The 12,596-nt window shown below is 35.7% G+C and overlaps 4 protein-coding genes across 11 annotated transcripts in view; 1 reads left to right on the top strand and 3 right to left on the bottom strand.

Moving 5' to 3' along the window:
- Positions 1 to 73: 73 nt before the first annotated feature.
- LOC111441032 (transcription factor MYB3R-5-like) lies at positions 74 to 5,060 on the bottom strand. 4 transcript variants are annotated; one of them, XM_023077931.1, is made up of 9 exons: positions 4,885 to 5,060; positions 4,356 to 4,535; positions 4,073 to 4,124; positions 3,825 to 3,882; positions 2,999 to 3,093; positions 2,810 to 2,913; positions 2,389 to 2,517; positions 868 to 1,970; positions 74 to 384 (listed from the first exon to the last, which is right to left on the bottom strand). In XM_023077931.1, the coding sequence occupies exons 2-8, from the start codon at positions 4,499 to 4,501 to the stop codon at positions 932 to 934; spliced, it is 1,623 nt and encodes a 540-aa protein (XP_022933699.1). In that variant the 5' UTR covers positions 4,502 to 4,535; positions 4,885 to 5,060; the 3' UTR covers positions 74 to 384; positions 868 to 931. The 4 variants fall into 4 exon arrangements, with proteins under 4 accessions (XP_022933699.1, XP_022933715.1, XP_022933707.1 ...); XM_023077947.1 differs by having other exon boundaries at positions 4,356 to 4,517; XM_023077939.1 differs by having other exon boundaries at positions 4,356 to 4,507.
- A 1,564-nt stretch (positions 5,061 to 6,624) lies between these two features.
- On the bottom strand, positions 6,625 to 7,705 carry LOC111452655 (metallothionein-like protein type 2). The gene is made up of 3 exons (XM_023093479.1): positions 7,543 to 7,705; positions 7,133 to 7,216; positions 6,625 to 7,044 (listed from the first exon to the last, which is right to left on the bottom strand). Exons 1-3 carry the CDS (start codon positions 7,605 to 7,607, stop codon positions 6,960 to 6,962), a joined length of 234 nt encoding a protein of 77 aa, XP_022949247.1. The 5' UTR covers positions 7,608 to 7,705; the 3' UTR covers positions 6,625 to 6,959.
- A 1,435-nt stretch (positions 7,706 to 9,140) lies between these two features.
- LOC111452435 lies at positions 9,141 to 10,837 on the top strand. Of its 5 annotated transcripts, XM_023093164.1 has the most exons (5): positions 9,141 to 9,260; positions 9,382 to 9,490; positions 9,572 to 9,723; positions 10,464 to 10,535; positions 10,707 to 10,825. In XM_023093164.1, exons 2-5 carry the CDS (start codon positions 9,479 to 9,481, stop codon positions 10,807 to 10,809), a joined length of 339 nt encoding a protein of 112 aa, XP_022948932.1. In that variant the 5' UTR covers positions 9,141 to 9,260; positions 9,382 to 9,478; the 3' UTR covers positions 10,810 to 10,825. The 5 variants fall into 5 exon arrangements, 4 of the variants coding, with proteins under 4 accessions (XP_022948932.1, XP_022948948.1, XP_022948957.1 ...); XR_002712137.1 differs by having other exon boundaries at positions 9,141 to 9,490; positions 10,398 to 10,535; positions 10,707 to 10,806; XM_023093180.1 differs by having other exon boundaries at positions 9,141 to 9,490; positions 10,467 to 10,535; positions 10,710 to 10,837.
- A 61-nt stretch (positions 10,838 to 10,898) lies between these two features.
- Positions 10,899 to 12,596, bottom strand: part of LOC111452429 (putative E3 ubiquitin-protein ligase XBAT31) — a 3,920-nt gene continuing 2,222 nt past the window's right edge. Inside the window, exons 7-8 of the mRNA XM_023093151.1 lie at positions 12,159 to 12,432; positions 10,899 to 11,545 (exon numbers count right to left, since the gene is read on the bottom strand). Of these exons, the coding sequence (XP_022948919.1) occupies positions 11,189 to 11,545; positions 12,159 to 12,432 (631 nt within the window). The 3' untranslated portion in view covers positions 10,899 to 11,188. The remainder of the gene's footprint in view (positions 11,546 to 12,158; positions 12,433 to 12,596) is intronic.

Genomic DNA, 12,596 nt, shown 5'->3' with positions numbered 1-12,596 from the left:
CCTGGATGAACTCGAAAACAAAATAAAAATAACAAAACCACTGGATAATCAGATAAAACACAGCACTCCAGGATCGTAGAATTTTTTCTTCATTGAAATGTGAATTTTTACAAGTTAAAAAAAATCAAAATTTATTCCAGAATTTTAGCCATTCGAAACTGGTCAGAGATAATGAAACATGTTTTCGTGGACACTAAAAAATAGAGAAACCTTAGGCCTATCTGCAATTGTAAAAAATAAAAAAGTTCAAAAATATATGTACCGAGGATCTAAGCAAATAGTCAAATTTTCGATACCGGTTGCTGCTTCAATAAACACTGAAAATATGGACACCATTTTTTTCTGGATATAAACTTTCCGGAGTGGGGCATTCCATCGCTGAGGCTGCCAAAGATGGAACTGTATCAGTAAGTTCTCAGAAAGCATCTCAAGTGGTATATTATCTCATGCTATTTACAATGCATTTGTTAAGCATTTGGGAGAATGGGGACCAACCTAACAGTGATATAAACTAGCAGATTGAGTGTTTAGATATCCTAAAAGATCAGATGAAATGGTTGGTTCTAGTTTAAAAACTCATAACAACTTAGATGATGCACAGACAAGAGTAGCATTGAACTTGATAATAGTAGCATCCAAAAGTTATCATAAGCCCACCCAAGATCCTTCCTTACTCTGAAGGTGGATCCACACAAAGAGTCGCCTATAACTTTTTTGCATTCACTAAGCAGACTATTATTGACGACTTTTCAAGAATCTCTCTAACTAAATTAAAAATAAAACGCGATCCACGTGATTAATATCCGTGTTAGGAGTTTCAATAGAAAATGAGAATATGACTAAGAGAAGAAAGTTGCAAAAACTTACAGTTCAGATTTTGGCATCATATTGTTTGCTAAGGAATTCTCAATCTGGATGAGATCCAATTTGATTATGCTGACTTGATAGTATGATTGTTTTTCTCCTTGTCAAATGCGAACTCTAGTTGCTTTTCCACAGATTTTGAGATAGCTGTTCGCTTGGATGTTAACCGGTATGGAGGAGATGCATTGAAGGCCTTACTGTTTGACCTGCTGGGGCTATGATCAATACTAGGACTGTCACATAAGCTTCCATTTGGTGAACCCAACATGCTGTCACTATTATTAAGTGTTTCTTCTGGTCTGGATTCTTGGGAGATGTCCTTGACTGTTTCTGTCTCTCCGTCCTGCGCTTGTTTAAGAGGTAAACAAGTTTGAGCTTCTGTCTTTCTCTTTCGTAATATTGACGGAGTGCTGGGAAAACTTCTAGCTGCAATTCTCAATATCGACTCTGGACTGTGTATACTCAAGTCTCTAGTCTTCACACAAGGAGGAGTGAAGATACCAATAGGCGAAGTAATTAAACTGCTATTTGTCTCGTGCATGTATATGCTTAAAAGTTCTGAATCTACTGGAATACGACTTTCTAATTTAGGTGGCTCATAGTACAATGAACCATATTTTGGAGATTCAAATCTCAAAGGTGTTCGTGTAGTTTTATCTTCATCTAATTTGCTAATCTCACTGTCTGATTCCCCCTGAGTTTTAGTCCCATTCTTTCGTGCTGACCCAGATTTCCCAACTCTTAGATTCGTAATATTTGAAGGTCCTGGCCAGCATTTGACATGTCTAGAATCAGCAGACTCATTCAAAACACCACTCGTTGAAGCAACCACATCTTCATCGGGAGGTGCTGAAGACTCAATCTGGTCTTTGCTACTTCCGTCCAATTTGTAGAAATCTGTGTTACCTGATGATGTTTGGGCAGTTGAGTCCGACCCTTTGCTAGAGTGAGGAGGAAAGTTTTTAATAGGTGGAGTCCTAGTAGCATCTCTAGCACCATTCTGGGAACTATTTTTTGCAACTGGTGGAAGCTTCCCGGTCGCCAGATAGAAATCTAATTTTTTCTTCAAGGAACTATTCCAATGGTTTTTTATCCCATTGTCGGTCCTGAATATAGAAAGAATATGCCATACCATTATAACCAATTCAAGCAAAAACATTCTTTTTCCTACGCAGGATGAACAGTATTCATATTTGTGCTCATTGTGTGATAACTTATTTAACACATCTTTCCATATTTTCTACCATTCATTCAGCATGATAATAAATTCTTCAAATAAGAGACAAAATACACAAACTTAGGGTTGTTTCCAAATGAATAACAAGCAGAATGTAAGACCAGATAAGTAGAAAAATGTCATGAATTTAATTAGATGGAACTCGACAGGCAGTTGTACACATGACCTACATATAGTCATTTGTCCCTTCTCTATGCGTGTTTCTATCTTTATTTATCTCTTTTTCCTTTCTTTCTTTTTCTTATTTTCATCGAGGTATTGAAGTTCACAAAAACAAGAATGAGTACCTTCCAGGTAAAACCCTGGCTATTTCAGCCCATTTGTTCCCATGTAACCGATGTGCATTCATGAGGGCTAATTCCTCTTCCAATGTCCAAGCATCCTTCTTTATATCTGGATTTAAATGATTGTGCCACCTGAGAATAATAAAATATTGCTTTACAACAGATACAAAAAATCTAAATCCCCTCAATATTCAGAAAGAACAAAACATGAAGACAGAATGCTAAAAGTTCAGAAACCACAACGCAAACAAAACTTCTTATTATCTTTTAGGTAAGTAAACAAGGAATCACACAATCAGTCAGTAGGGCAATCGATCATAATTAAGGGACAAAATAAGCATGATCAACTTCCAAGAAACCTCTAAATTGCATTTACAATTCAAAATCAAGACTTCAGGTAATGGTTATAGGTTAAAAGGGATACCTCTCTCGGCATTGTTTCCCTATGCGACCTGGCAAAGACTTTGCTATCAAAGACCATTTGGTAGGCCCATACTTGGATACCAGTTCAATAATTTTATCATCTTCCTATAAAAAAGAAAAACAAAATGATAAATTTTCACTATACATGTAAGAAATAAAGCATCCAAGATAGAAGACACCGAGTCAAGACCTCCTGTGCCCACGGCCCTTTAACGAGGTCTGGATTGAGAACCTTCTGCCATCTATGCAGACATTGAACTTCTGATCTATCATGGAAGTACTCAGCTGCACAAAAAAAAAAAAAAAAAGAGAGAGAGATTTGATGTGGTTAATAAAACTAACAAAGTTGCATAATATGACAAACAAAAACAGGACCATATTGATAATTGATTTATTAGAATCAGGGTCAGGCTGTCATAATTTTTATTTATTTATATATTTATTTTTATATATACATGAGTGTTGGGCTAGTTAGGTTGTCATAACAAGTGATAGTGATTACTAATCAGGCAGCCCACTCATCATCGATTAAAGATATTTAAAAAGTATTCTTAGAGTTGAATGAGCAATATATATACAAAGTAAATATCAGCCCAATTAAGGCAAATGACCATCCATATATATATATATATATATATATATATATATATATATATATACACATAATCTTTTTTCTTTCCAAAACTTTCAGCTGAGGCTTATCAAATTTCAATAGCGCAAAATGCAAACATAGTACAACTCCATACTACTACTGCCAAGAATACCCATCCAAAGTATAAAAGCTTGTAGTGCCTTCCCTATAGGGCCAACCACAAATTTAAAAACAGTAAAAATATTTAACATAAGTTTTCCTATTAGTTATTAGATGAACGCATAAATTGCTTCAAGACTACCTTGACAGTTGAAAATATCCCGATTCATCAGATAAAATAAAGACATGAACTTTAAAGCCGAACGATAAAATCTAAAATCATTTTTAAAAAACGAATTCCATAGCAACGAGAATAGAGAGAAACCTATTTTCTTCCAATGTTTCCCTTTAAAAGCTGCAACAGCATTTCTCAACGTCTCATCCTGAAAAAGAAGCACATCACAAGTCAAGACAAGTGCTCCATGTTCTTATAAGTTAAGATTTCTGGAAATCAGATCTTCTTTATCCAATGCAAAAATGCTTTACTTTTTCAAAGCTTGGTACATGTCATGACCATCATAGCTAGAAACTATGCAACACAAACAGCTAAAAGAGGGGATAATCAATGCTTACCTCTTGCGGAGTCCAACCCCCCTTAGCTCGGCGAATAGGGCCACTAGTTCTCCTGCCAAGTCAAATTACACATTTAAGCAAAAATGTCCGAGAGTTCTTTGAACTGATCATAAGGAGTATAGAATCATTCCATTTTTCAGTAACTTTTGCAGTCCATTATAAAATATGAATAGCTGCCTTATTCACCGAATGTCCAGAAACAATAACAAAAAGTTTCTTCATCAGTAAATTTCTCTGCACATTGCTAAATCAAACACCGAGTCGAAGAACTTTGTGAAATTACCGACGAGAAGGAGATGTTGATGCTGGACTACACATCCCAGGAGACTTAGCAGTTGCGCTACCACTACCTTCAGAGACAGAGGAACTCGAAGCCGCCGTAGATTGCTTATTTTCAAGACAACACTCTTCTTGTTTCACCTCTTCCATCTACTCCTAGAACCATCTCCAAAATTCAAAAATCCTAATTACAGAATAAATTACCACCTCAAATTGTAACCGAAAAACCAACAGCAAGCTACTAAAGCAATAATCCGTAAAAAAAAAAAACCTCATCTACTATCAAGTTCACCTAAACCGGAAAACAAAAACTCAGATCTTAAAACCAGCAATCAGATCGAAAACTTGCGGAGAGAATCACAATTGTAGGGTTTTAGAGACGAAAAGCTCGAAAAACTGAAAGAATCCTGCCCCAATCAGAGCAAGGTTTATGAAAAATAACGAAAACACACGATCAAACAGTCGACAAGATTGAGGAAAAATCAATAGAATTAGAAAACAAATTCGAAGCATCTGAGAGTATAGAAAGTTACCTCTTCTCGTAAGGAAGTAGCGGGAATCGAAGTGGAGCAGAAGGAAGCGATGAAATTAGTTCAACACCAAAGGAACCACCGTTCCTTCAGAAACGAATACTTTTGTTTTGGTTTCGAAAATCGTCGCCCGTTGAAACAAAAGTAGAGGCGAAAACAGAGAGAGAGAGAGAGAGAGAGAGTAAAAGAAATATATAATAATTCTTTCCCAAATTTTGCAATATTTGTACATAACGAATATATAAGACCACCGACGTCTCCGTTAATTACCGTTATTGAAGGTCAGTTTCGGGTTTTTAAAAATAAAATAAACAAAAAGGGAAACCCTATTGGTTAACGGTCAACTAACGGAAGGCGTTATGATATAACGAGGATTGAAACTCAAACGGCACTTGAGATATTTCGAGCGTTAAAGGTCGACGAACATTTTTGAGGATCGGATTCGCGGGTAGACGATTCGCGGGCAATTCTGTACCGTCCGATTAGAAATAAATGACCACGATTTGAGCTGATTCGTGTGTGAAGAGATATCGTACGTTAAATTAATAAAAACCAAGGCACTCATTATACAAAATATTTAAAAAAAAAATAAGTTACCCATTAAAAATATTAATTATTATAAAATAAAATGATTATATATTCTAAATTCTTTTTCTTATCTTTACTGATGCTACTAATATTTTTTCTATTCTACTAATATAACAGAATTCCCGTCCTTAATCCATTAACGAAAAAATAAAAATAAAAAAATAAGTCATTCCATTTCATTGTTTATTATTTATTATTTTCATTTAATGGCAACAATTATTTATATAAACCTAATTGTTCAAGAGAACACACATTTTCAAATTTACAAAACAATTAGAATACTTATGAAAGTGAATAAAATTAGAATATTTATGAAAGTGAATAAAATTTTGGTTTTATTTTGGTTTTATTTTTTATGTAAGAAAATAGCAACAAAAATGCTCCCTTAATCGAGACTCTTTTTTTTTTTAGTCTTCATTGTTCGACACGAGGATTCTATTGATATGGCTGAATTAGGGCATGACTCTGATACCATGTTAGATGAATATTACTCTTTACAATTATCTGATATTGTCTATTTTGAGCTTAGGCTCTCATGACTTTACTTTGATCTTTCCCAAAATATCTCATACCAATAGAGATAGTATTATTTGATTATAAACCCATAATCATTTCCTAAATTAATCGAAATCGACTTTCATTCAACCAAATGAACCATCAAAAAACATCCACCATAGGGATAAATTAAAGTTCCAACACGTGCCATGATTTCAAAAGTGTTTCAAACCAAAAGGATAAAGTGGGGGTTTTTTTATTAAAAAAAAAAAAAGTGAAAGAGAGAGATCATTTGACTATTATTGAAAATATCTGTAATATAAACTCAAACAACAGAATACAGAAAAAATAAAATTTAAACTCGCCGACTTAGGGATGAAAGGATAAGGAGGATTTCCAGAAAAGATGCAAAAAGAAAAAACAACTTACCATCCTTAAAATAAATAAATTAAAGGATGGAGAACGGGGATGTATTCAATTTTCAGAACTGTTTACCATGTAAACTCAGATTGTTCGGCTTATCAGTCGCGAAAGATAACTGGCACGCGTAAGTATGCATTTAATTTTGGACATCGATTGAGAATGAAAGGTGTTAGCTATTCGACCGGCCCCATCGAAATTGTTGAATTTTACTTTTCATAGTCAGATCCTTTAGAGCACTCAAACTCGGTTCTGGATTTTCAACAATAGATATGGATAACAAGAACAAACTCTGTTACACATAAATTAGCACATACCGCTTCTTTACACAGAGAAAAGCAAACGTTAAACAGACATGGATAAACACAGGCATCTATGGATAACAAGATCCGTGCGCCATAACAGCATATCAGTTTTTCCACAACTTAACAACTGCTATTATTTGAAAGGAACACTTCAATCGACTCTTAAAGACGCAACGACGGAAGGAAAACACTGGAAGATTTGATAATTGTTATTATGATCATACTTAAGTACTCGAAGACATCTCAGGTCGCAAGGATTTGAGCAATTGCTCATTTACAGTTGCATGGATCGCAGGTGCAGTTGTCACCGCATTTGCAGCCGTTCTCGGCTCCCATCTCTGCAACCTCGAAGGACCTAATATGGAAAATAAGTACAGTTAATTAAAATTATGACTCATGACCGAATTTCTCTTGAAAAATTAGGCTCATTCAAACAAACTTACATCTTCTGAGGAGCGAGGCCGACGACGAAGGTCTCGATGGTTGCGGTTGTCTCAGAGAAGCTCATGTCAGGGAACATCTTGCAACTGCATAACGAAATATCAAAACGAAACGTCAGAATCATCGTAATTATCCTCTAAAAAACTATTATCAGAGTCCTTCTCAGATAATTCAGAATATTATAGGCAGTGATCGCGTGATGTTTTCTCATATTCAGAATTCAATAAACAGAAACAACACATGATCAGATCGCAGTCGATCGAGGAACTAAGGTACAGAGTCGAAAAGGAAATCGAAAAAAATAACAATAAAACGGAAGGTCAAAATCTCTAGAAATCATTCTCCACAGAAGGAAATTGAGAAATCAGTTCACACAATCAAAATCTAAAGGAGAAAATTAGCGATTACTCACCCTCCGCAGCCGTTTCCGCACTTGCAGGCAGAGCCGCATCCACAGTTTCCACCACAGCACGACATTTTCGACGATGAAGAACTAAGAACAACGAGATAATGAAACTTGTTTTCGAAATCAAACTAAAACTTCTCGTTATTGAACGAGATGTAGAGGTGACGGATGAGTCTATATATAGGGGCGGGGAAAGAAGAGCGTACCATAACCACCGTCCACGTGTCAAAATCGTAACGGATAGGAATTCTCGCGTTTAGTCCCGAAGTTGCAGCTGCTCTCTTCCACGTATCTGTCATGACGATCACTCGTATGGTTTTCTGGTTTTCCCTTGAATGGGTTCCCAACGTACCGATAACACAGGTAATCAACGGTCCACATTTGATCTTAGCAAAGATAAATCAACGGTTGATCTTGAAATGAAAGATTCTTTCGAGGGGCCACACAATGTACGTGTTTAGCTGAAAGAGTAACAATTTATTCCGGTAAAGAAACCTCATAATTTTTATTTTCTAATAACGTAATTCATAAGATTATGTTTTAATTCAGTTTTTATACATAAAAAATATCTATAATAAATTAAAAAATAAAGAGACCAAAATAAAATAAAAACAATAATAAGTGCTTGCCGTATTTTTTAACATTTTTTTCTATCAAATATATTTAATTTTAAAGTTTATAGGATCAAAATATTATTCAAATATTGGGTCATTCGTGGAAGAGGGGACCACCAAATTTAACTTTCTTTTGTCAAGGAAGGGCAGTTATCAAGTGAAGACTGAACCATAGTAATGGGCCAATGGGCCCACATTGTCAATCATAAACCTAATCAAGTGGGCCCACGTTGAATCCTGTCCATTAGCGGCGATCGTCCAAAGTCGCACGGCCTGGCCCGAAAGTTGCATGACAACAAACCAACAAATTTTTTCAGGAATCTACTTTTTTTTTTCCCCGCTCCTCTATTATTGACCCGAAAGTATTAAAAGGAATTAAAGGTATTATATTATTTCTGAAATTTAATTCCATTTTAGTTTATATATTTCAAAATTTTAGTGTTAGTATATGTATTTTATCTTAAAACTAATATTTTCACACTTTTTTAAATAAAAAAAGAAAAGTGTACTAGTTTTTACTATATAAAAATTAAATAACTTCCCTGTTCTGGATCAGATTTGTTGAGCTCTGTAACAGCCCATTTAACTGGGCTCATGGGACATAGAGCCCAATAAGCCCAATAATCTTATAGGCCCACCACAGCCCATTTAACTGGGCTCATGGGAAACAGTTAGCCCAATAGTCTTAATAGGCAAATTTTAATTTAATAATAATAGTAACAATAATAGAATAGAAGGTATATTTTTAATTCAAAAGATAAAGTTATTTTTTTTATATATAAAAAATGTTTTGTTAGTTAGAATTGAAATCTCAATGCCTTGTTTTTTAAGTAAGAGGTATTTTGAATGTTGGTGAACTGAAATTACCATACTGAACCGTTGGCTAGTAGCTGAAGAACAAAACAAGGGAGGGTATAATAGTCATTAGATCACCTTTAAATTGGATGGCAGTACGAAATTATTCTCTCACGTCCTTTCCCTCCACACCAGCTCCCGTCTGTTTCATTGAAAGTAACTTCATTCCTTCACAGTTCAAATGAGCGTGATCTTGCAAGGCCAATGGCAATGGCGTCGTTTGAAAGCCATGTGATGCAAATTGCAAGACCGATCGTACGTTTTTGTTCTCTATAATTTACGGTTTTCGCTCGTTTGTTCCTTCTCCATTCTGGTTCGTCGATTTCTTTCGTTTAATTATTGCTCTTCCTCCTCAATTTGATAATCGTATTGGCAGTTGGATTGAACTCTTCGTCGAATGTATGAGACTCTGAATTGATCCCCTCCGCTTTTCTCCTGGCACATTATTCCACTCGCTGCTTTCAGATTCAAGCATGGCTCAACAGGTACCTCTCTCTCTTCTCTCTGTGTAGAAATTTTGAGTGCTTAATTTTGCCCTAATTTTGCGGTTCATATTGTTAATGTAGGAAGATAGATGGCCGTTAGGCTTGCAGCTAATGAACGCCAGAGTTGGATTGGCGGAAATCATCATGATCTCTCTGCTTTGTTTTCTTTCAATACTTTGCGAACTCATTCTCCTAGCTCCTTCACCGATTCTTCCTCGGATCTTGATACAGAGGTCTGTTTACTTCGATGTCTTTTTCTGTTTTTCTTTTGTCCGAGTGTATGTGTTTGCGTTAGAGAGGCTAGGAAATAGTTGGTATGGAAGAACATTATGCTTGGTTTGTGCAGGTAAACACTGGAATAATGCTTGATTTTTGTAGAATTCATTCCCTTGGCACCTCCTAACTTTCATGGAAACATTAACTACACTTTGGTAGAATTTGTGTTAATTTATAACAATTTAGTTCTTCAAATTTTGTGACAATTTAATCACAGCCATTAAAAATATCGTTAAATTTTTACCAGGTACTTTTTATTCATAACTAAACACATTTTGTGCTTAATCAATTTATCGATCTACTACATAAGAAATTTCATTGAATCTTATCAATATTTTTACAAACTAAGCTGTTATAAATTTTACAATATAGAGACTACTAAATTGTTATAAAAGTAAATGTATGGATACAAATTAAAGTTTAAAAACTAAATTACTACTTTTATGAAAGTTTAGTTGTAGTTCAATGATTTGCATTGGATCGCCTCGCTGTTAAGACTATATTTCTTTGTCTTACTTCTCTGAAGGGATTGAACTGAAGTTACAGGGTAGCCTTTTCAAAATGTGTTTATTTTATATGGAGCTCAATTATGGCCATCTTATATAGTTTTAATACAAAGTTTCAACTCTAGATCCCAACGACTACTCGCCTATTCGTCCTGCTTCTCAAACAAACTCTTTGTTTTCCAATGATCAAGTAGCTCCAGTGTTGTTTGGACCGGTTGCCGAAGAGAAAATCAGAAGATCAGATGGAGAACTTGTCCAGGATGGTAACACTCAAGGGATTCCTCTACTATTTTCATGTTTATATTGCCAACTGTTTAAATGATTCTTTCTTTGATTCGTACAGTAACGTTTGAATGCAACTTTTTCTTCATGAAAAAGTGATGCAAGTCAAAAGTTAAATTCTCATTTGTTTCATTCTACCATTTTATTTGTAGGAGATTTACTTATCATTATCATCATTCAGCGATCGTGTTTGGGGCAGACAAATCGAGGCATTCGTCGTTGCTGCAACATTCAGTCTGTTTACTGCCAAGTTAGTGAACTACATTTGATTGAATCCATAAAATTTTAACTAGTAACCATGGCTAATCTTTTCGTATCTGTTAGTATATGATAGAAGAAAAAACTTCAAATGACCGTATAGATTTGCTATCTTTGCTAGTTCAGCGGCTTGAGAAACTGTTGTAAATAACTGACAATGATAGAGAAAAAAAAAATGATAATACTCGGGGCAAATGAACCTTCTCATATGTCTGCCCACATCGCTCAGCACGGCCCTTGTATACTTTAGATTTGTGGCCAGCCTCAGTACATCCAAATATAGATGCTTTATAGGTGAAGTAAAAATTATATACCCAGATGGAAGGACATCTGAGGTTGCCATATCAGCTGGATTATCCATCTGGTAAGGCCTTTTTTAAGACTTAACACATGTCCCTGAATTTTGTTCACTCAACTTCCCAAATAGGATAGATAAGCTCTTCAAGCTGGTGTTTTCTTCATTGAAATTTGACGTTGTCAACCCCTTCAGCTTCAAGGGGGAAATCTCTTGGTCTACCTTGTCATGACTCTTCACCTCAGCAACGAGAAGCTGGGTGATGCTGCCTCTGCAAAAGGGGCAAACAGGGGCTGTTGGACAAGCTGTAGTTGGATTAGGCTTCTTATGGCAGCATAAAGATAATGTACAATGGGCGCACATTCTATGGCCACATGGTTGAGCCTCAATATTGCACATCTGTTCAAAGCATATGCTGCACAACTCTGTATCGCTAGCCTGTTCGTATGATAGAATCAACGAGTGATGTAAGAATGTTGCGGACATAGTTATGAGCTATAGTCTTGACCAAATTAATTACAGAAATCGAAACATAAGCAACAGAGCAGTATCCCAAGAAGTAAAACTAGAACATTGAGAAGGGAATATGTGAGATCCCACCTCGAATGTTGAGGGAACGAAGCATTTCTTATAAGGGGTGGAAATCTCTTCCTAACGGATGAGTTTTAAAACCTTGAAGGGAAGCTCAAAGAAAAAGCTGAAAGACGACAATATCTACTAGAGGTGGGTTTGGGCTATTACAAATAGTATAAGAGCCAAGCATAGAGCGGTGTACCAGCGGGGACACTGGCCCCGAAAAGATGGATTGTGAGATTCCACATCGATTCAAGAGGAGAATGAAGCACTCCTTATAAGAGTGTGTAAACTTCTCCTTAACGGATGCTTACAACCTTAAGGGGAAGCTCAGAAGGAAAGGTCCAAAGATGACAATTTCTGCTAGCGGTGAGCTTAGGCCGTTAAAAAATCCTTTCCAGATTCATTGCATTCATGTATTGACACCTGACTTGAAATTATTCGACAAAAAACCCAAAATGAAGTGTGTTTGAATTACCTCAGATGCTAAATCATTGTCTAAATCAGAATCAATGTCCAAATCAGATTGGAAAGGACAAGGAGGTGTGACGAATGTTTCCTTAAATATGGCCTTCTCTCTCTCCATGTTTGCATCCATCAAGGCCTTTTCTAGCAAAACTTTTGCATCTGGATGTAGCTCAATGATTAACTTCAATGGTGAAGGCCAGACGAGAGGTTCTGGTGATGAAGGGTTCAACAAAGCTGCACAAGCTTGATGCTTATGCTTTAAAGCAACGGTAAATGGTATCCTCCTGCAAATGGTCAAGCAGATACCTTGAGAAAACTTCATTAGGAGTTCCATTGTTTACTTCTAAATTGTGCCTGTTTTAAGAAAAGCATGGTTATAACTCTAGTTTTTTTTTTTTTTTTTTTTTTTTTTTTTTTTTTTTTTTTTTTTTTTTTTTTTTTTTTTTTT

The sequence above is a fragment of the Cucurbita moschata genome, unplaced genomic scaffold (genome assembly GCF_002738365.1).
Source record: "Cucurbita moschata cultivar Rifu unplaced genomic scaffold, Cmos_1.0 Cmo_Scf00001, whole genome shotgun sequence".
Lineage (NCBI taxonomy): Eukaryota > Viridiplantae > Streptophyta > Magnoliopsida > Cucurbitales > Cucurbitaceae > Cucurbita > Cucurbita moschata.
The sequence above is the reverse complement of the archived record's forward strand: the minus strand, read 5'-3'. Positions and strand labels throughout refer to the sequence as shown.

Excerpts from the sequence above, each read along its gene's own strand:
- LOC111441032 (XM_023077931.1), bottom strand. The coding sequence starts at position 4,501 with ATGGAAGAGGTGAAACAAGAAGAGTGTTGTCTTGAAAATAAGCAATCT. Across the intron at positions 2,914-2,998 it reads AAGGGCCGTGGGCACAGGAG|GAAGATGATAAAATTATTGA; the intron begins GTCTTGACTCGG and ends TCTTTTTTATAG. Across the intron at positions 1,971-2,388 it reads GCCAGGGTTTTACCTGGAAG|GACCGACAATGGGATAAAAA; the intron begins GTACTCATTCTT and ends TTCTATATTCAG.
- LOC111452655 (XM_023093479.1), bottom strand. The coding sequence starts at position 7,607 with ATGTCGTGCTGTGGTGGAAACTGTGGATGCGGCTCTGCCTGCAAGTGC. Across the intron at positions 7,217-7,542 it reads TGCGGAAACGGCTGCGGAGG|TTGCAAGATGTTCCCTGACA; the intron begins GTGAGTAATCGC and ends TTCGTTATGCAG. Across the intron at positions 7,045-7,132 it reads GGCCTCGCTCCTCAGAAGAT|GTCCTTCGAGGTTGCAGAGA; the intron begins GTAAGTTTGTTT and ends TTTCCATATTAG.
- LOC111452435 (XM_023093164.1), top strand. Across the intron at positions 9,724-10,463 it reads CCTCGGATCTTGATACAGAG|TAGCTCCAGTGTTGTTTGGA; the intron begins GTCTGTTTACTT and ends CCAATGATCAAG. Across the intron at positions 10,536-10,706 it reads TGGAGAACTTGTCCAGGATG|GAGATTTACTTATCATTATC; the intron begins GTAACACTCAAG and ends TTTTATTTGTAG.